At 41.8% G+C, this 23,497-nt stretch overlaps 1 protein-coding gene across 3 annotated transcripts in view; it reads left to right on the forward strand.

Annotated features, from left to right (window-relative positions):
* DLEC1 (DLEC1 cilia and flagella associated protein) overlaps nucleotides 1-23,497 on the forward strand; it is a 77,302-nt gene that overhangs the window by 4,384 nt on the left and 49,421 nt on the right. For all 3 annotated transcript variants that reach the window (XM_044294229.1, XM_044294231.1, XM_044294230.1), the window contains exons 3-10: nucleotides 1,936-2,076; nucleotides 8,826-8,982; nucleotides 10,380-10,490; nucleotides 13,219-13,415; nucleotides 15,027-15,247; nucleotides 17,602-17,686; nucleotides 18,756-18,843; nucleotides 20,496-20,669. In XM_044294229.1, coding sequence (XP_044150164.1) covers nucleotides 1,936-2,076; nucleotides 8,826-8,982; nucleotides 10,380-10,490; nucleotides 13,219-13,415; nucleotides 15,027-15,247; nucleotides 17,602-17,686; nucleotides 18,756-18,843; nucleotides 20,496-20,669 — 1,174 coding nt within the window. The remainder of the gene's footprint in view (nucleotides 1-1,935; nucleotides 2,077-8,825; nucleotides 8,983-10,379; nucleotides 10,491-13,218; nucleotides 13,416-15,026; nucleotides 15,248-17,601; nucleotides 17,687-18,755; nucleotides 18,844-20,495; nucleotides 20,670-23,497) is intronic.

Consider the following 23,497-nt stretch of genomic DNA (forward strand, 5'->3'; position numbering starts at 1 on the left):
ATTTTTCTGAGTTCCGGTGACGTACCGGGGCTCTCTATGGGGCTGACAGGAACCCCGGTGACGTCACCGGCACTGATGGGCGGGATTTGGCGCTGCCCTAGCCAGTAAAACGGCTAGGGCAGAGCTAAAGCCCGCCCCTCAGAGCCGGTGACGTCACCGAACACACTGCTGGGCGGAAGTTACCGCCCGGCAGTGTGTTATTGTAAACACAAGAGCCTGTGCCCTGCGCGATCTAGCGCAGGGCACGGGAGCGCATCGGAGCATGAGATGCTCCGATGCCAGGCTCAGGAGGTCTGCCGGGGTGAAAATAAGGGTATGTCCGGGTTCAGCTCTGAACCCGGACAACCCCTTTAGGCTATTCTGCCCATGAAATGATGCACACACCCAGGGCGAAAGAAAAACGTAATGGTTACGTTTCAGGGTACCTACCCTACATGGTGGTATGCTTACTTTGAAACTAATTTTGGAGGTGACAGACTGTTTTAAAGGGGTTATCCCATGAATAATGTAAATAAATGAAAACTATTCATATAGTACATGACAACCTCTTTACATAGCCCTGTATCTCACATGGATCCTGTGATCTCCCCATTCATTGCTTTAATTGTTCTGCAAGATTTATTTCAAGCATGTCCTTTCTGCTGGATATGGTGGCAGTTGAATTTGTGCTTCCCTCTCAGTGAGCAGGACAGAGAAATTAGAAAAAGAACAAACAGCAGGTGGCGCTATACAGATAGATTTCATTGAATAACTCAGTAGTTGTGATACATTTTTAATTACATGCAATCACAAAAGTATTCAGATCCAGGTGCTGGTTTAAAAACTGTAGAATATTATTTGTGGAACAACCCCTTTTAAGTAGGGGCATGTATAACTCCGGGTCTTTTTTTTGTGCTCGCTTCTCGGGTTGCACGGCTGCTGCTGGCTTCTAGTTATTGCCACAGGGGCATGCAGTCTTGGCCCTGGCAGGCTGCGATGTTCAGAGAGGGCAGCAGATTGAGTCACACAGTGCGGCTCTGGGGCTCTCCTGCTTCCTACTTAGCAGGCTGTGTCTGTCTCTATCCTCAGGAGCGGGAGGTCTGTGGCACTGACAAACAATGGTGCTCAGAGGAGGGCAGGTGGATTGAGTCACACAGTTCCTGCATCCTCCTTGGTGGGCCATGTCTACCACTAGAGTGTGACTGAGCTTATTGGTGGAGTAGCAGTTCCCCCTCACTGCCGCTACACCAATCAGCTTAACACTTGGGCTGGGTTCAGACCTGAGCGTTTTACAGCACGTTCCTACGCGCTGTAAATGCTCAAGAGGCAAGAACCAATGATTCCCTATGGGAATGGTTCTCACCTGAGCGTTTTACAGCGTGTACGATCGCGCTGTAAAACGCCCGACGCCCCAAGAAGTACATGAGCTTCTTTCGGGCGTCTTGTCGCGAGTTCCCGTACATAGACTTTAGCGGGAACGCGCGACAAAGGGGCGTTCGCTTGTCTCTGTATGCGCGATTGCAAACGCCCGTACAATCGCGCATACAGAGCACTCCATCGCGAACGTTCAGGTCTGAACCCAGCGTAAGTGCCATAGTGCAGAGGAGAGGGAGGACAATTCCTCTCCTCTCTCTTCCTCCTCCTCTGCATTATGTGTAGGCCACAGACTGCCTTTGAGCGTCACAGTTTCTGCAGCAGCCTGTTCCCGCCACCGGCTCTTCACTGACCTCAACCTCACTCTCCCATGTCCACGACCAGGTTACCAGGAGGGAAGCACACACACACACACACACTGGGCGGCACACTAGGCACTGGACCTCCAGTGCCTAGTTGAAAATATTGCCCAGGGAATACAATGGGAATTTGTGCCCATATTCAAAAAGCAAGAACAGTTAGAGCTATTTTCATGTTTTGTGGTAGGTCTATTAATATTTCTACTATTTGTGCACTTCATAGGATGTCTCACATTTATTGACAAGTCTCTTCAAAAATATATATACTGGAGAAGTCATTGGTAAAGATACAGGAGCTAACCTGATCCGATCAAAAGGCGGGGACAACCCTTACCATCAAAAATTTGTAGAGGAACTACAGCAGGTAAATGTTAACCTCGGAATAGTATGGCCTTGTTCAGACATGGCATATTTGTTGCTCGGGCTCAGACATGTCCTCATAGTACGATATGTCGGCTAATCTCTCAATTGTAACACCAGTTTGAGGGCTTAGTAAGAACGCAGAGCGCACCTGTCCTTGTTATTAGATTGTTATACTGTTTATCACATCCACACAATTGCTATCTTGTGTAAGATGTCTCTTGTGGTACTTGTGGTCCGCTGTGGGCATCCTCCACTGTATGCATTTTTACTGGGGATCGCCATTAGCAACAGGCCACAAGTGCAGGATCTGCCCCCCTGTATATATGTGCATAGCTGCATATGGGTTTGAGCATTTCCTGCCTGTTGAACACCACGCTATTTGTAGTAAATTTTAGGAAATGCGCCAAATTATTTTCTAGATATTTGCCATGGATTCCACACTTTGTAGATTGCATTTGTGGATGATGGTGGTTTTTCTGCCACTTTAAAATATACTCTAGGATTATGCTCAGTCATTATGGTATTACTGGGTCACAACAAAATGTTTTTGCCATGTTTTTTTTTATATATATGCAATTGGAAGGGGGTAATTCTAGAAAAAAAAACTTCAGTAATGCTCATAAACCATGATTGTGCTTTTTAAATGTAGTTATACTAAACCCTGATGAGAAGACATTATTTTGGGCCTCACTTATCAAAACCATCTAATAGAAAAACATTAGTTGCCCATTATAACCAAAGAGAGAGAGCAGCTTTCATTTCCTAACCTGCTCCTGAAAAAAGAAAACTGCACTTGCAACTTGCCACCCCCCCCCCCAGGCCCGATCGCGTCCCAGGTTTTTAGGAATGCCAAGTGGTGGGGTGCAGCCCCAACAGTTTTCTGTGTGTCGTAAAATTTTCCAATTTTAGGGGACGCTCACCAACTGTTCTGGAGCTCAGTCCACAGTCCACCCCTCAGTGCAAATATAAACCCAAATGAAAAATAGAAAATGGCTGGCTCGCAGTAATTAGCATTTATTTTAACTAATACATTTCTTAAAATCATGAATTTCACATATGTTTATATTATATGCGGTCCCTTTAAATGCGGAGCTCTCACATAAAAAATAAATACAAAAAATACAAAAATAGCAGCTAGGTCCAGATATTAGCTTTTACCGAAATGAGTATAAAAAAACTGAAGGTTGGGTCCTAGAATTCCTGCATTTTTTCTATACCACTGAGAAAGGAACTGTAAAGTTCCAAAACGTGTCTAGTTTGGCAGCTATCGAACTGGTGGTGTGGATAGAGACATATAGTACCAAGGCGAAGAGAAGACTTTGACAAGCTGCTGGCGTCCCGACAGGTTAAGTGCGCAAGCGCTGGGAGACGCGCAAGAAAGATTGGCACATCTAAAGTAACAACTCAGGAGACGAACCACGGAGAGAGCGGGCTTATTGGTAACGACTGTGAGTAAAACAGTGGCTAAGTCAGTTGCGGAATGACTGTATAACTAACAAAGCACTGACTGTCCAACTAACCAATCAGGTCCATATGAGGCAACAATATATCTAGATTGCTGTAGAGATCTGTCTATGAAGGTGGATACATTCAAATAGCCAACACAGTGTGTAATAAGTCTATTCAGTGTGTAATAAATCCATTCAGACCAACGGCACTTGAAACCACACGCCCAGACTATAAACTAGCTGCTATTTTTGTATTTTTATTTTTTATGCGAGAGCGCCGCATTAAAGGGACCCTATATAAAATGAACTTTTTCTTATAGTTTTAAACATACCGTATGTGAAATTCATCATTTTAAGATATGTATTAGTTTAAAAAAAAATCAAATTACCGCAAGCCAGCCAATTTCTATTTTTCATTTGAGTTTTATGTGTGTGTCATGGAGCTCCTACCTGAATCGTCGTTCACCAGGGTTTGGCTTCGAAGCAATAAAGGGGAGAGTAATGGTGGAGGTGCAGATGTAGTTGAGTACAGACTTTTATAAAGTTGAACAGCTTTACTTGAATCAACTTGCATCCGAAGTGCAAGTTGATTCTGGTACCTTTGGAGTGGGGTGCTTTTGGCTGTTGACCCCCTCGCAACACTCGGTTAATCTGTAAGGGTGATTCTCCTCTCCTTCCAACTCTAGACTAGACTAAGACTGACTGAAAACTTCCTGCAGCCCTTTCTGCCCAAAAGGCGGGAGAATAGAATGGTAAGTTCCATTCTATCTAAAGATCTCTCTGCCACATACGCTGCCACCTGCTGGTGAACCAGGCCTATAACATGTAATACAACAAATAACAGTTACATAGCAGAACAATTAATGCACAGTGTAAGAGGACCTAGAATAAATATCCAGATGACATTATGGTTAGCTCATCACAGACAGTAGCAGGGTGTAGGAATGGTAGTACCAATCTGGGGTATTACACGCTATACCCCTTATTCAAATAATAAAAGTACCCTCCAAGTATTGCCAGAGCATTAGGACAATGCGAGTTCTCCTCGGAGACGTGGCATGCACCCAAAATCTGGAACTTAACCACTTCCTGACCGCCCATAGGATATAAACGTCCTATGGGCGGTTGTTTATCTCTAAATGAACATTCTAAAACGTCCATTCAGAGATGGCAGCTGCACGCTAATCGTTCAGCTGCCGAGCGGGAACCTGCTGTCAGTGACAGCGGGGTACCCCAGGGAGAAGGCAGGGACAGTTCCCAGGTGTCCCTGCCTTCTAGGTCGCTGTATACACAGCACTCAGCGAGCGCTGTGTATACAGATCAGGCTACGCGCTTCCTGTCCCGGGCCGGTAGGCATGTGACTGCCAGGGCCGGGAGAGAACAGGAGCTGTCGGGTCTTCCACAGACCTCGATCAGCCCTGCACTGAGGCTGTACAGCGCAGTATTCTGCTGTACAGCCTCTTTGGGGGCTGTATTTCCCCTGTAACTGGGGCTACTATGTCAGAAATCAATAGTAAGAAAAAAAAAAAAAAAAGGGAAGTTAAATGTCCCCCAGAGGACGCAAAGTGTAAAATAAAAAAAATAAAAATAAAGTGTTTTATAAAAAAGGTTTCACATGTAAAAAAAATAAATGCACTAATTAAGTAATAAAAAAATAAATAAAAAAAAGAACATATTTGGTATTGCCGGGTCTGTGACGGCCGGCTCTATAAATTTATCACGTGATCCACCCTGTCTGATAAACACCAGGAAAAATAAAAATGTCACCTTACACCAGAAAAAGTGCAACACCAAGTGATCAAAAAGGCATATATCCCACAAAATGGTACTAATAAAACCGTCAACTCATCCCGCAAAAAATGAGCTCCTACATAAGAAAATCGCTCAAAAAATAAAAAAAACTATAGCTCTCAGAACATGGAGACATTAAAACATCGTTTTGTGTTTTAAAAAATGCTATATTTGTGTTAAAGTGCAAACATTTTTAAAAAGTATACATATTAGGTATCGCCGCATTCGTAACAACCAGCTCTATAAAATTATCACATGACCTAACCCCTCACGTGAACACCATAATAAAAATAAAATAAAAACAGTGCCAAAAAAGCCATTTTTTTGTCACCTAACATCACATAAAGTGCAATATAGTACCAATCAAACCGTCACCTGATCCTGCAAAAAATGAGATCTTAACTAAGACAATCGGTCAAAAAATAAAAAAGCTATGGCTCTCAGACTATGGAGACATTAAAACATAATTTTTTTGGTTTCAAAAATGCTATTATTGTGTAAAACTTTTTTTGGTCACCTTGCCCCATGTATGATCAAAAAATCATATGTACACAAAAATGGTACCAATAAAAACATCAACTCTTCCTGCAAAAAACAAGCCCCTGCACAAGACGATTGGCAGAAAAATTAAAAAAATATGGCTGTCAGAAAATGAAGACACAAAAACATAATTGTTTTTTCAAAAATGCTTTATTATGTAAAACTGAAACAAGCAAACAAAAAAAGTTGACATATTTGATATCATTGCATCTGTAACAACCTGCTCTATAAAAATAATGGTCTACCATGTCAGATGAATGTTGTAAAAATTAAAACAGTGCCAAAACAGCCATTTTTTGGTTACTATGCCTCACAAAAAAAACTTAATATAGAGCAATAAAAAATCATATGTACCCCAAAATAGTACCATTAAAACTGTCACCTTATCCCCTAGTTTCCAAAATGGGGTCAATTTTTGGGAGTTTCTACTGTAAGGGTGCATTAGGGGGGCTTCAAATGTAACATAGCATCTAAAAACCAGTTCAGCAAAATCTGCCTTCCAAAAACCATATGGCGCTACTTTTCTTCTGCGCCCTGCAGTGTGACCGTACATCAGTTTACGACCACATGTGGGGTGTTAATGTAAACTACAGAATCAGGGTAATAAATATTCCGTTTTATTTGGCTGTTAACCTTCGATGTGTTAAAGAATAAAATTGATTAAAATGGAAAATCTGCCCAAAAAGTGACATTTAGAAATTTCATCTCCATTTTCCTTTAATTCTTGTGGAACATCTAAAGGGTTAACAAAGTTTGAGGGGTGTAGTTTCTACAATGGGGTCATTTACGGGGGGGTTTCCACTGTGTAAACCCCACAAAGTGACTTCAAACCTGCACTGGTCCTTAAAAAGTGGGTTTTGGAAATTTTCTTTTTGCTTGTAAAATTTTAAGCCTTCTAACATCCTAAAAAAATAAAATGACATTTACAAAATTCTGCCAACATAAAGTACACATATGGGGAATGTTAAGTAATAAATACTTTATGAGGTATCACTTTCTGTTTTGAAAGCAGAGATTCAAATTTAGAAAACAGTCAATTGTTTCAAATTTTCGTTAACTTTTGGATTTTTTTTATAAAGGTGAAATATATTGACTCAAATTTATCATTAACATGAAGTACAATGTGTCAACAGAAAACAGTCTCTGAATGGCCTGTATAAGTAAAAGCGTTCCAAAGTTATTGCCACATAAAGTGACACATGTCAGATTAGCAAAATTAGGCCTGGTCAGGAAGGGGGCAAATGGCCCGGTCTGGAAGTGGTTAAACTTTACCATTCACTCATGGTCTTCCTAGTATGCAAATATAATCATATTTGATGCCTGATGTGGGAGAACATAACATAACTGATATGTGATTGGCTATGGTGATGTCAAACTGGATGTTGACATTGAGATTGGCCAGTGGAGCATTGCAAGCCTAAAGTAGAAGGAACGAAGGACCAGAATTGGGAAGCAGGTAAGTAATCTTTACTTTACAGGTCTGGCCAAGAGAGTTTTTTTTCCAAACACCATAAAAGCGTAATAAATGGAGATCCAGAAGTGTCTGGCTATGCTGGATACTCCAGTAGTTTGTTCCCCTGCTGAGATGTCAACAAAGCCTAAAACCTATATTAGAAGGAGCAAATATTGCACCGAGTGTCGGTAATGCGCACAAAATTGAACAAGCCTCGCAAGATGTAATAAGTATGAGTGATTAAACGACGAGTGAGGGATCGCTTGTATCTCACCAGTCGTGATCTTTCATCCTGCTAAAAAAAATGATCATTCCTTGGTCGCAGATCCGTTCATATTATATGGAGTTGTTTACTTGCTTACAGATCCCATAGAGGCGTTCCACCATTCCACAAGCCTAAGTCCCTGAAGTGCTACAGTCTATTCACACCACAACGGCAGACTGATCCATATGTCTGAAAATGACTAGAAGGGTATGCTGACACGAGCTGCCTGACATTTCAGAATGGGTAGTCCAAATGCTTCAGGCACATTGAAATGGAAACTCATCTGCTTACATTTGTATAATTTTTTAAACATATGACTGCAATATAAATCTTCTTGTTTGGGAGCAGTGCTACTAGTCCGTTTTTTTATGTTGATTTACAGAAAACATTTAAAATAATTGACACGGAAGAGGGCAGTATACTGCTACAGATGGATCTGGATAGATTGGAGGCTTGGGCAGATGAGGTTTAACACTGCCAAATGTAAGGTTATGAACATGGGAAGGAATTATGCAAGTCACCCGTACATACTAAATGGTAAAACACTCGGTAACACTGACATGGAAAGGACCTAGGAATTTGAGTGAACAGAAAACTGAGCTGTAGAAACCAGTGTCAGGCAGCTGCTGCCAAGATAATGGGTTGCATCAAATGGGGCATAGATGCCCGTGAGCTGGAGAGGGTACAGAGGAGGGCAACTAAAGTAATAACTGGAATGGGGGGACTACAGTACCCAGAAATATTATCAATATTAGGGTTATTCACGTTAAAAAAAGACGACTGAGGGGAGATATAATTACTATGTATAAATATATCAGGGGTCAGTACAGAGATCTCTCCCATCATCTATTTAGCCCCAGGAGGGTGACTGTGACGAGGGGACATCCTCTGCGTCTGGAGGAAAGAAGGTTTGTACACAAACATAGAAGAGGGTTCTTTACGGTAAGAGCAGTGAGACTATGGAATCTCTGCCTGAGGAGGTGGTGATCGTGAGTTCAGTAAATAAGTTAAAGAGGGGCCTGGATGTATTTCTGGAGTGTAATAATATTACAGGCTATAGCTACTATAGCCAGGGAGTTATTCTGATTGGCTGATTGGAGTCGGGAAGGAATTTTTTTCCCCTTAGGTGGGGAAAATTGGCTTCTACCTCACAGTTTTTTTTTTTTTTGTCTTCCTCTGGATCAACTTGCAGGATAACAGGCCGAACTGGATGGACAAATGTCTTTTGTTACTATGTTATTTTTTGTCTGTAGATCCGTACAGAGTATGACAGCAGAATGGCAGAGTGTGACAAGGTTGAACGGCACATCATTCAGGCACGTGCTCGAGCTACTGCTGAAGAGGAGAGAAGGCTGAACTGTCTGAAGAATGAAGCTGGAGACTCATTCCAAATTCTGGGGTTACCGCCGGGTAAGATGACTAAGATGAAAAGACACATGACCCTTCTGTAGATGCTGAGCCCTCGCGGGCAGGGTCCTCTTTCCTTCTGTACAAGTTTGTAACTCGTCTTGTTCATGCTTATTGCATTTGTTTAGTATTATGTATTTATACCCCTTTTCATATGTACAGAGCCATGGAATGAATGGCGCTATAGTAATAGTAGTGCATAGAACAGTAAGGGGGAAACGGCTGCTACGGGACCCAAACTCAGACACGGCCCACCCGGGAGGAGGACTAAAGAATTTTCTTGTCAGGCTTCCTCAAGAGTATTATACAATAACATTGTATATACAGTGACATAACATACAGTATATACCCGTAGGAAACGGACAGAGACGATGCCATTCTTAGAGAGGGTTCTTGACAAGGCACAAGAGTGATTGGATGGGAGGAGGGGGTTGCGAGGAAGTTGCTGTTGAAGGGGGGGGGGGGGGGGGCTTCAAAACTTTGCCCAGTAATTTCTAGTTACTCAACTGCTGTGAAGCTAATTTATGAATACCCAAAATAGAACAGCAGACCAGTGCCGAAAGCCTGTGCCTATATGCAGTCCTGGAGGAAAGGGTGCCAGGTCATCAGGGTCGCACGAGATTATAGTTCAAGTTTATAATTTTTGACGTCTCCATTTACTGCTAACATGTAGTACTATACTGTGTTAAAGGGGTCGTCTCTTCTGAGACAATGGGGGCATTGGAGCGCTCTCCCCATAGAACTGAATGGGAGCACACTGTGCTTGACCGGCCACTGCTCCCATTCACTTCTATGGGCCCGACAGATATAGCCAAGCCAGCGCTCGTCTATTTTTGGGGGCCCCATAGAAATGAATGGAAAATGGCTGCACATGTGCAGTGTGCCCTCCTTCACTTTCGGGGCTCCGTTTAGGAGATAGGTGCGGGTCCCACTCCTATAAAACAAAATGGGCATATCCTTGCTGATCAGAATCTTTACAGAAGGACGCGTTAAGCATATAGGGGAGATTTATCATCTCCTTGAAAAGTGGCATTTAAAAGTTGCAAACTGTGTGTGTTTGTGCTTTTTAAACCGTGCCTTTTTAAACGCCACTTTTCTGGTGCCTATGAAGCCAGAAATCTGTTGCCGCTCTGAACTGTTGTAGATTTCTGTTTAGGTGCATGGACTGCAGGAAGATGCACCAAATTTATGATGAGGCCCATCCTTCGGGGGTACAGGGGGCAGAAAGAGCCAGTCATAGTATTGTACATTTATTAGCTTAGTACTAGCTATAGATTTTGTACCATAGTACCAATAGGTTATTACTTAACAAAAGTTTGGTGGATGATGTGTGTGACTCCTGCCCAAAAATTAACACTGGGGTTATATGCGGTACTACACTAAAATGTCATTCTTTATAGTTGAATCCTATTTTAGATGGTGTGTAGATAATGAACTCCTGAAGAAGCACAAACTCATCTGCCCTGAAGATTACATCACAGATATGCCCGCCATTACCACAGCTCCTAGAGGTACGTGCCTTGTGGAATGTAACTTTCAAACAAATGCTGACTTTGCTCTGTCAAGGCCTAAAACATTAATTTCCTTTCTACAATCATTTTGGTTTTAAGTCCAAAATTCTTGGCTCCTATTAAGCTCAATAATAAATCCATATATAATAACCTGCACACGCTTTAGAGAATGGCTGTACAAGGTGGATTTTTCCCAGCATAATTTCTGCTGCAATTCGCTGCTTTTTTGCAGTAATATCTGCAATCCGCATGTTTAACTTGTTGAATTCTCCATCAGTTTGGTGTGATTATGCATTGCAAAGGGTGAAATCCGCTGTGAAAACCTACATTGTAAGCTGACATGCTGCGGATTAAACCTCCGCACCACAGTTCAGTTTATGCAGTGGATTTTTGGAAGCCCGTGGATGAGGTTTCTTAAAATGTCATTCACTTCGCTGCTAGTGTAAAATGCTGTGGATTTGTCATACACAAATCTGTGCTGACAAATCCACAGTATATACGTCTCACATTGACGTACCCTAAAAAAATGGATCGACATAGAGCTTTGGACCTAATACTAAATGCTGTTGATAGTTGGAGTTACATTTTAAATGATTACTGTACTTTTAACACACTTGCCAATAAATCAATAGTATAGGTGAATATCATTAACTTTGTGTTATATCTGATAAGCGAAAATGCCTCTTTCTCCCACCTTTCCTGCTAGGAGGAGAAAGAGGCATTTTTCTCAGATAAGATATATTCACCTGTCCTGTACTATTGATTTATGTACATTTTGTTGAAATTATAGTGACCATCTAATCTAGTGGTCACCAATTCACTGACAGCCTGCATATGCCAGTCAACTGACCAATTCACCTGGTACCATATAAAGAACTAACCTCACATATGGGTCTATATAGTTAGTAGTGCACATTTTTGTCACCACATGCAGTGTTGCAATTGTAGACGGTGAGCAAGGCAGTTATGGACCTGAGCATGGTTCCCTCTACACCACTGGATCTAAAACAGCACCAAATCAATATTGCTTTATAGAGGTTAATTCCTTCAACCCTGGCGATCTAGGGGATGAAGTGGTTAAGGTCTGTATGCTTATTTGTGTATAGAAAAGAAGGGGTTACTGCAAGGATTCATGGTGATCTAGAGTGAAGAAGAAATTCAAGGCAGTGCCCCAGATTGTATAGGGCAGAGAAGGGTTTAATGTGAAATTCCTTAGTGGTCTAGGACATAGAAGAAGTTAATGCCAGTATCCTTGGTGGTCTAGGGCAGAGAGGGAGTTAATGCCAATATTCTTGCTGCTCTAGAGTGTAGAGAGGGTTAATGTCCCAATCCCTATTGGTTTAGGGTAGAGTAAGGATTATTAGAAGTATAAAGGCAGATTGGGGGTTAATGCCAGTATTCTTTGCAGGTCAGTAGCAGAGGAGCAGCTAATGGCAGAATCTCTAGTGGTGTAAGACCACTGTGGGCAGCACGGTGGCTCAGTGGTTAGCACTGGTGTCTTGCAGCGCTAGGGTCATCCAACCAATGACAACATCTGCATGGAGTTTGTAAGTTCTCCACATGTTTGAGTAGGTTTCCTCCGGGTACTCCTGTTTTCTTCCACACTCATATTGATAGGGAACTTAGATTGTGAGCCCCATTGGGAACAGCTTGATGCTAATGTCTGTAAAGCGCCGCCGAATATAACAGCGCTATGTAAGTGCATAAAATAACAATAAATGGTTAATTTCAAAATCCCTAGTAATCTATGGCACTGGAGAGTTTTTCAGACCTGGGCTCCAGTTGGTTACTCGCCCCTCGAGGCTCCAGTGTTGTCCGGTCTATAATAGGGAGTTAAACACTTCTTCTTCTTTCTACACTCTTTGTGTTCTGATTTCTCTGATGCACAGTACTTTATGAACTTCCTGCCACTCAGCTTAATGAGAATAGTGGCCACATAATATTATATTCTACAGTCAACTAAATAGACCAGGGATCAGTTACTTCACAGTCAATATAACCTATTACACAGATTCATTACAGGGAGTCTGTCAGCAATTTTGACCGTGCGAACTACTAGGTAGATGCTGGAGAGAGCAGTACAAATTAGTTTTATTGTCGGTATATGTATAAATACTTGCTTTTATTCTGCCCAGTTCTGCCCTTGCAAGTGCCCAGGAGGTAGAGCTTCACTGTAAGGTGACCTCTGTGTTAGGCTGTCTCACAGCCCGTCCCCTCTGCTCTAAGTGACAGCTGTAGTGGTCTTCTTCAGAGAGAGCTTCACAGTGAAGCTCCATAACTGGCAGAATCTGGCAGAATAAAAGTTCATATTCACACTAGTCCTGATAAAAGCTCCCCAAAAGATAACTTTGTACCGCTCTCCCTTGCTCCTAACTAGTGTTGTCAACAGTTTAAGGGTCCATTCACAAAACACGGACACCTGCAATGTGCGATCCGCAATTTGCGGACCACACATCACAGACACTATAATAGAAAATGCCTTTTCTGGTCCGCAATTGCGGACAAGAATAGGACATGTTCTATTTTTTTTCAGGAACGGAATTGCAGATCCCGAAAAAATGGATCCTGAAAAAATTGAAAATGAATGGGTCCGCAAATTGCGGTACGAATGCGGACCCAAATTACGGACGTGTGAATGGACCTTAACATTGTCAGAAATGCTGACATATTCTGTTTAAGCATCACTTTGCCAATAATATTCTTTATTTTCTATGTTTTCATATTTCAGGATTATCTGAGCCCTCTTTTTATAAAGAGACGTTCAGTTTCCACCAGCACGTCTCCAGGAGCCCTGTGGATGATGGATACAGTGACCCTTTACCTACAGACACATCTCCCAAGGGTCTTATGGGAAACTCATTATCCAGCCTGACTTTGTCATCCCTGTCTAGCACTGAAAATCTAAGTTACAAAAAGACAAGTAAGGTAAGGGAAACCACAAAACACCAATGAAATAATTTCATCATTTCTGAGAAACTTAGAACCGTAAGAGGTTATTCATAAAAGCACAACTCAGTCACAATGTGTGAATTAACCCTTAGCGTTATAGATTGAAAATGGAATTGTGATTAGAGCAGTGAACCAAATCTACACTTTCTCGCGAGCCATGATGTGCGTCTTGGTGTACAACGCCTATTATTCCAAGCCCGGAAGCTGATTCGTTCCCAGCCTCCCTCGGTAGCTGAATTCCTTAACAGGATGAATGATATACTCTGTCTTGAAACGGGGGTGTATGCAAAAAGGAAGTGCAAAGCCAAATATGCAGCAATATGGGATAAGTGGCTCTCCGCCAGGGCTGGGTCCTCTTCCCCTGGCCTATGTAGACTTACCTTGCGATGGTGGGGGGCAGACCGGGCTGAGTGACTGGATAGCCGTATTTGCGTAGGAGTTAGATATGACAGGAATCGGAACAGGTTGGACTGTAGAATGATTCAGGAGCCCTGACTGAGTATTGATGTGGACAAGACCTACATAGGATGGATATGATTTTGTTGATTATCAGATGATAAGTATGATGAGGTGTGATACATTTGTTACAAATAGCGGACCGTCTCTTCGCTAGGGGGTGGGGGGGATTGGGTGGGGATTTTGGGGGCTTACTTAATGGCTCTGTATATAATTTGTATATCTTGCTACAATATTACTTGTAATGAAGAAGTCCCTATTGTTTGTACAATTTCAAAAAAGGTGTTTAATAAAAAATATCTGATTAAAAATTAGTTTTTTTCTCATTGTGAGATTACCTTTTATTATGTTTATTAGGTTTATATGGCTGTGAGAATATCAATCAGGTATCACTGTGTTGTCAAAGTTGTAGCTAAACTTTGATAGTTCGGGTACCCGGACCCAAACCTGGACTTTTTCACTGAAGTCCGGGTTTGGTGTTCCAGTGATTTTATTATTTTCCGTTATAACATGGCTATATTGGAAAATAATAGCATTCTTAAGACAGAGTGCAAAAGAATATGGCCATTTAGGGGTTAAAAAACAACAACTCTCCTCATCCACTTGATTGCGCTGCAGCAGTCTCTTCTATCTTCATTCAGCAGGACCTGCCAAAGGACCTGCGATGTGCCCGATGACTTTACCGCGCTCACCATGTGGGAGAGCACAGTGACGTCATAGCACGCATCGCACCCCATAACCCCTAAATGGCCATATTATTTTGCATTCTGTCTTAAGAATGCTATTATTTTCTGACATAACCATGTTATAACAGAAAATAATAACGTATAGTTCGGGGTCCCCATCAACTTCAGTGGGGTTCAGGGTCAAGAATTGGTCCCGAACCTAAACTTTGACCTGAATTTCGGCTGAACCCAGTGAATTCGAACTTCTACGGATTCGCTCATCTCTAATTGTGAGATAATAATTTATGGCAGAAATATTTAGCCCATTAACTTGAAGTATGCCAACAAGAATGGGGATGACAAAAGTCATTCAGGTACATCGCTAATCTTGTAAACTTGGGCTAAACAGATGAATGCATGGTCAGGTGAACTATGTGTGCAGAGAATCTCTTTTTTTCTCTTTCAGAAGTCTAGATCATTTAGGAAGAGATTACACAAGATGGAGATGAGCGCAGAAGAAAGAGAGGCTGAACGGACCCGTCTTGCTCAGCTAGAAAAGAGACACAATTTCCTAAAAAATCCCCGCTTTTTACCACCGAATAGCCAGCATGGAGGAAGATCACTCATTCTCCCATTAAAGAAAAGAGAAGTCTTAATATCTGGGAAGAGCAGAGTGATTGAGGAGCAGTAAGACATCTTAATCATTAAAGAATAATGAAATGGTGGTGATTTCTCATGTAGTGTTGACTCATGTATATTCTTCGATGAAGTAAAACCTGAGACTTTATACTGGTGACCTGTCCTTTGAAGAGCATTTCTACCTAAAAGAAATCTCAAGTGAATAAAGCCCTTCAGTTGACCTCTCTTTGGCCTCTTTCACACGGGCGTCATATTTTTGCGCGAGTGCAAAACATTGTATTGCGTTTTGCACTCGCGTGAAAAAAATCACGCATGTTTGGTACCCAAACCCGAACTTCTTCACAGAAGTTCAGGTTTGGGATCAGTGTTCTGTAGATTGTATTATTTTCCCTTATAACATGGTTATAAGGGAAAATAATAGCATTCTGAATACAGAATGCATAGTAAAACAGCGCTGGAGGGGTTAAAAAAATAATAATAATAATTTAACTCACCTTGGTCCACTTGATTGCAAAGCCCGGCATCTCCTTCTGCCTCCTTTGTTGAATAGGACCTGTGGTGAGCATTAAATACAGGTAAAGGACCTTTGATGACGTCACTCTGGTCATCACATGGTACGTCACATGATCTTTTACCATGGTGAATCACCATGGTAAAAGATCATGTGACGTACCATGTGATGACCGGAGTGACGTCATCAAAGGTCCTGTTCCTGTAATTAATGCTCACCCAAGGTCCTATACAACAAAGGAGACAGAAGGAGATGTCGGGCTTCGCGATCAAGTGGACTAAGGTGAGTTAAATTATTTTTTATTTTTTTTAACCCCTCCAGCGCTGTTTTACTATGCATTCTGTATTCAGAATGCTATTATTTTCCCTAATAACCATGTTATAAGGGAAAATAATAATGATCGGGTCTCCATCCCGATCATCTCCTAGCAACCGTGCGTGAAAATCGCACCGCATCCGTACTTGCTTGCTGATGCTATGCGATTTTCACGCACCCCATTCACTTCTATTGGGCCTGCGTCGCGTGAAAATCGCACAATATAGAGCATGCTGCGATTTTCACTTAACGCACAAGTGATGCGTGAAAATCACCGCTCATGTGCACAGCCCCATAGAAATGAATGGGTCCGGATTCAGTGCGGGTGCAATGCGTTCAACTCACGCATCGCATCCGCACGGAATACTCGCCCGTGTGAAAGGGGCCTTTGGGTCCAAAAGTAATGATAGAAAATGGCAGCCGTTACCACTTCGAAATCTGCCTAGGTATGCAGGGGATACATAATTAACTGTATAATTGGGCAGATTTGATTGGAGAACTATAATTATTTTCAACAATTTCACAGAAATAACCCAAGGAATTACAGCTAAAACTGATTCATAAATATAGTGTATTTTATGTACAGTACAAGTATGTATAAATCACGCAGTTTATGTTTAGTTTATTGTTGCTTGTTTTTTTGCACATTTTTCTAAATCCCATTATGTCTAATGTATTGCATTACAACTGTTGCCCCACAAAGATAATCCCTCTTTGTATGCCCTATTAGGACACATGACCATCATAGAGGGGTCTCTTGATTGGACCTGGCACATCAATGTATACCACGATAGGCCGTTCATTGGAGCTATCTGTATAACCCAGCACAACTTTCCCCGCCTAGCATTTGATTGCCAGTCTTCGCCAGTGCTTCAATTTAACCCTAGTAGTACATTGTAGGTTTTGCATAGTCCCAGCCAGCCACCGTAGAATCGGAGGTAACTTCAATCCCAGCCGTTTAATCCATGTTGACCATCTAATTGCTCCATGGCAGCCAGGGGTCTGCCAGATGCCTTCAGACCTGAAATGTATGGTTTTACAATAACCAACACAGTATGCAATATCGAAGTATTGCATATTGTGAAAGTTGGTAAAAAAAATAAAAATGAACTATACATAATTTGTAAAAATTAAAATGAACTAATTATTGATCCTGTATGGGGAGCATTATAAAAAAAAAATCTGCAATTTTGGGGTTTCTGATATTAATGACCTATCCTCAGGATAGATCATTAATATTGAATTGGTGACTGTTCAACACTGCCACCAATCAGCTGTTCCTTGCAGCCTCTAGCACTGGAATTAGCCCTTTGAATAGAACAGGAAGCAGAGTTCTGTTAAAACCATGCTTGTTACTGCAGCTCAGCTCCCATTCACTCCAAGGGGAAATGCATTAATCTAGCACTTTAAATGGAGCTATGCTTCCTGTTCCATTCAAAGTACTAATTCCAGTGCCGGAGGATGCAGGTAACACCTTTTCAATGGGGGTGCGGGTTGTGTGGCCCCCACTGGTCGAATACTGATGACCTATCCTGAGGACCCCTATGGATTCTGCTATATTTTTCGTATCTTCCAGTGATGCAGAGGATCCAGTTCCAGTGTTCCTAGCTAATCCTCCCGTTGTATTCTTTCCTGAGTATGAAGTTGGACAGATATATGAAGTGAGTTATTTAATTGTCTAATGCATGTACTTGTGATGTTCTCTGTGCAATTTATACAAGTAAGAAGATGAATGTATGGGAACTAGATATATACTGGGTCATTTAAAAATCTTTCACTGTTCCCAGTCACCCAATAACAGCTGACATATTAACATTTTTACTGCAAAATGACAGTAGAATACCCCTAATATATCTGGCCAAGATATACCCACACAGTCAGATATAAAAAGTGCAGAATAAATGGATTGTCCAGCTATTTAACAGTTTTTGGTCACCCCCCTGGGCCTCCTTCGGACCTGTGGAGGGAAGCACACTTACTTGCTTCCCACCACTCAGTTACGGATCCTTCGGTCCACTGCTGCATTTGCTGGACTCCGCTCCCTACTTGTCAACTTCCATAGTGGATGGGGGTCATGTGTGCTGCTGTGGACAATGACTGGCGGCTGCGGTGATGTGTTCTCCAATCAACATGCTGACCCAGTGACGTGCCCCCCAAGCAGCAAGCATGACCCATCTCCATTCTGAAAGTTGTCAAGGGGGGCCAAAGCACAGCAAACAGATTGGTGGACCCAATGGACTGGAATGCAGTAATGGGGAACAGGTAAATATGGTTCCCACCGCAGGTCTGGGAGGGTGAGGATGCAGTGACCAAGAAACTTATAAAGCTGGAAAACCTTTTTAAACTAGACATTCTCCAAATGCTCCAAATTTGTAACAGTGGATGATGCTGCATGATAAATGTGGCACACCTTTAAGCTGTGTAGTCTCAGACTATACCACCTACTAGTTGGCTTACTTTGTGCCAGAATTTTGCACTAAAATTGTGTCTAAATTTTTGTGAAAATTGTTACCTTGTATACCATGCCTCTTTCCAGGTAAGCCACAGCAACGTTCTGCTAGGTTAAGTTCCTTATCAAGCATGGTCCATTATTTCTACATGCGACTTATAGAAATATGTGGTAAAAGGGGTTATAGATATCTGTGTAGTCAGTAACCAATTGTCAGATCCAAAACAAACTAAAGGTGGTAAAATCTGCTGTAAGTAATTTAGTCTTCTTCTCTCATGAAGATGACAGTAGAGATGAGAAATATGACGGCATCAAGTCGCCATGTCAGGGTGATCCCTCCATCAACTCCCTATTTCTCTATAGGCCTTGGTAAGTGAGCAGACAGGTTTGACATGATGTACACCTGTATTCAATTACTAAAATGTTTTAAAACTTATTTTATATCCAAAGTTGTAATAATTCAGGTCTCTAATGATTTTAAGGTGAGTATTATTCCAATCTACTGATACCAGCACTACTCCTTGATTGATATAGTCAAGCAAGTTGACTATGCAGGAACCTGACCATGTTAATCAAGGAGAGGGGGGGGGGGGGGGGGGGGGGGGTTCCGGCAGAGGAAGCAGTAGAAGCAAAGGTGCACAGAGTGGCTTGGGCCTGCCCTTAGTGCACTTACCTGCTTATTGCAGATGGATTCAAAGTACTTTTTCTCCAGAATGCAGCAACAGATCACGAAGTGAAGGGTATCATTACATTCAGTAGAGCTAGCCCCACAAGGCATTCTGCCTGTGAACATCAGATTATGGCATATGTATATACTTAATCTACATAAAGTGGTTGTGACTGTGAAGGTCCTCATTTATCTAGGTCATGATATACCAGTAGTAATAAGTCCCAAAAAAACTAGACTTGTATTTTCTCTTGAAGACGCCTCAGTAAAGCCAGGCTGATGACCAGCGAAACATCTGCAGATGAAAATACAACATGTTCAATTCCGCTGACTTATTACCACTGATAAAGCGGTTTCCTCATGTGGACATTTTTGGCATATCTACAAAATATGCCATAAGAGTCTGTGTCCCACCTTTGTGACTGGATCCTATTTTGAGAAGGCGGTTCTGTTTTGCACCTCCATAAATAAAGAGTTGGCCACACATGAGCGGATCTTTCCATTCCCTTCTATCAGAGTTCTGAAAATATCTGAGTAAGCAAGCGCAGCTACTTACAGAAGTGCCATAAAAGTGAATTGAGATAGCCTTGCATGGTCAGGCGCCTTTCCTGTCACAGCAGTGCCATATGCCATAAATGTCTCAATGAGAATAGCTCTTTACTCCACTTTTTACATACATTTTTTTTTACTTATTCTTTACTAATCCTGAGTTAATGCAATTCTGCTGACTTCAGATATACAGTTGCCCAGTAATTAGGTCCATTTTGGTTACATCTATTTTGGGAAACTAGTCTTCACCAAGCATAGAACAGTAATCAGACCTGGTAAAAACTAACTCTGAAGCTCCATCAAGGGATGGGATGATCGCACATCTACACATCTGTTGCTGCATACCTATAAGCATGAAAACAAGGCACTTTGTATAAGTTTTGACGAAAACGCATAGGCTCACTTACTACGTCAAGGTGGCCCTCATTTGAGTGGATCCCTACACTAATTTGGCTTATCACCACATGGAGACCTCACCTTTGCAGGTGGTCTCAGAGACCAGACTGAGACCAAGTAGGTATTAACCCATTATGCAGTCTCATACTACTTCAAAACCACATGATTATTGACTGTTTCATGCAACATTCAGCAGAATTGTGAATGCAGCTCTGAGCTATAGTACAGGCAGTGCACCTTCTGAAATGTAATATAATTTCAAAATTAGTCCAAATGCAAATGGTGTTCAAAGGTGAATATATGATACTGATTTATGATATCAGCCCTGCATTTATCATACCCTGCCTTGTTTTTATAAAAATGCAGTTTATATAGATGTTTGACATCTCTCTATCATTTATTAATTTAGGAAAGTTTCCAGGAGAAGGAGGAATTGTAGCACCTGGCATGAGCTGCCATTATACAGTACGGTTCGTTCCTGATTCTCTGGCAGATTTTGAGGATTTTATACTGGTTGAAACCCAAGGTCCTTATCCCGTCTTAGTTCCTATTGAAGCAAGGAGACCACCACCAATACTGACATGTAATATTTTTTATAACCTAATCAAGTGGCAAATTAAAAAAACATGAATGAAATATTATGAACTGCGTAGAAAATACAGACATTTGTTAAAGTCCCGCATTTACCAAGACTTGTGGCAAAAGCATGAGAGTACCGAAACTTTGTTTCTGTTTGCCCTTCTTCTGTATGTCACTCTCATCACTTTTAAAAAGTAGGCAGAAAAGTGGGCATGGTAGGCATACACCAGATTTTTCAAGAGCCATTTAAAAAAAAAAAAAAGTGCAGTCTTAGGCCTCATGCACACGACCTCCGTTCCGTTTTTTTTTTTACAGATAGGATCGGGACCCATTCATTTAAATAGGTCAGCAAAAAAATGCTGATAGTTCATCCGTTTGTGTTCTGCGTCCGTTGTCCGTGTTTCCCTTCAGCAAAAAAAATAGTGCATGTTCTACTTTTTTCACATTTGCGACAAGGATAGGATTTTATTACAAGGGATCTGTGGAAAAAAACGGATCATCTAAAAAAAAAAAAAGGACGCACAATTTGCGGACAGAAAAAACAACTGTCGTGTGCATGAGGCCTAAGGCCTCTTTCACACAGGCGTCATGTTTTTTGCCCGGATAAGAGCCGGGTGCGTTGCGGGAAAATGCGCAATTTTCCCGCGCGAGTGCAAAACATTGTCATGCGTTTTGCACTCGCGTGAGAAAAATCGCGCATGTTTGGTACCCAAACCCGAACTTCTTCACAGAAGTTCGGGCTTGGGATTGATGTTCTGAAGATTGTATTATTTTCCCTTATAACATGGTTATAAGGGAAAATAATAGCATTCTGACTACAGAATACATAGTATAATAGTGCTGGAAGGGTTAAAAAAATAAAAAAGTTAACTCACCTTATCCTCTTGTTCGCGTAGTTCGTTCCCGGTCTGTTCTTTGCTAGCTGTGGGCTTGGGCTGAATGACCTGTGGTGACGTCAGATCACATGCTCCAATCACATGGTCTATCACCATGGTGATGGAGCATGTGATCTGACGTCATCAAAGGTCCTTTAGCCCAAGCCCACAGCTAGCAAAGAACAGACCGGGAACGAACTACGCGAACAAGAGGATAAGGTGAGTTAACTTTTTTATTTTTTTAACCCTTCCAGCACTATTATACGATGTATTCTGTAGTCAGAATGCTATTATTTTCCCTTATAACCATGTTATAAGGGAAAATAATACAGTGAATAGACTGTCACCTAGCAACCATGCGTGAAAATCGCACCGCATCCGCACTTGCTTGCGGATGCTTGCGATTTTCACGCAACCCCATTCATTCACTTCTATGGGGCCTGCGTTACGTGGATTGTCGCACCGCAACGCACAAAGAGGAGCATGCTGCGATTTTCACGCAACGCATAAGTGATGCGTGAAAATCACCGCTCATGTGAACAGCCCCATAGAAATGAATGGGTCAGGATTCAGTGCGGGTGCAATGCGTTCAACTCGCGCATCGCACCCGCGCGGAATACTCACTCTTGTGAAAGGGGCCTTAGTCCACTAGTGTGTTGGTAAAAAAAAATAAAACTCAAGCAACATCTCTATACAAAAGTGTTATGTATAAAGTGTACAGTGTGTGATGTTTCATGAATTTGGTACAAATTACAGCAATGAAGATTGATTTCCAAAATTCCCCTCAGGATCAGTTCCCCCTTATCTATAAAATAAAGGCTCATCTACAGGGCATTCTGAAAGTCTTCAGAACCTTTCACAGAATGTTAGAAATCTTTGATCATTTATTGAAAAGGAAAAACTGAAATCTTGCATTGACATAAATATTCAGGCCCTTTGCTCAGTACTCAGTTGAAGCACCTTTGGTAATGATTACAGCCTCCATTCTTCTTGGGTATGATGCCGCAAGGTTTGCACACCTGAATTTGGGGACTTTCCGCAGATCGTCTCAAACTCTGTCAGGTTGGATAGGGATTGTCCAGAGATGTTTGACTGGGTTCAGGTCAGGACTCTGTCTGGGCCACTCAAGGATATACACAGGGTTGTCCCTAAGCCACTCTTGTGATGTTTTGGCTGTATGCTTAGGGTCACTGTATTGTGAGAAGGTGAACCTTCAGTCCAGTCTGATGTCCAGAGCACTCTGGATCAGGTTTTCATTAAAGGGGATCTCCAGGAATTAAGAAATTAAAATTACAAAAAATACTTGAATATTACTTTACAGTATTATAAATAGGGATGTTCCATCCGAAGTCGATTCGCATAAAACTTCAGTCCAATACTGTACGGAGCGAGTGCTCCGTACAGTATTAGAATGTATTGGCTCAGATGAGCCAAAGTTATTACTTTGCGAAGTCTCACGTGGACCGAAGTTTTATGCGAATCGACTTCGGATGTCTCGATTCGCTCATCCCTAATTCATCATTAGTTAAAATGGCTCGTTTTATCTAGGGAGCAATCACAAGGGAAATAACATTGCCGCGATCCTATTAGAACACACAAAACCTATCCTAATCATACAGCAGGACTCACCCCACTCTTCTACTTGTCATGGATTATGGCCCTGAATACAGCTGATAAGATCTTCAGCTGAATCTCTGTGGAATGGAGTTCATGGGGAGACATGAAGTCGGAGAGAATGGTGGGAATGTGGCTGATGAGCAGCAGTATGTGTATGCAGTCTCCATTGCCACAGCCCCACATTACCACAGTCTATTCTATCTGTCCTCTCTGTACTTCATGTCTCCTCATGAACTCTGTTCCCACAGAGATGCAGCTAAAGATCAGCTGTATTCAGGATCATAATCCCTGACAAGTAGAGCAGAGAGGAGGATGAGGCAGCTCTTTAGCTCAGCGTTGT

Source organism: Bufo gargarizans, chromosome 5 (assembly GCF_014858855.1).
Source record: "Bufo gargarizans isolate SCDJY-AF-19 chromosome 5, ASM1485885v1, whole genome shotgun sequence".
Taxonomy (NCBI): domain Eukaryota; kingdom Metazoa; phylum Chordata; class Amphibia; order Anura; family Bufonidae; genus Bufo; species Bufo gargarizans.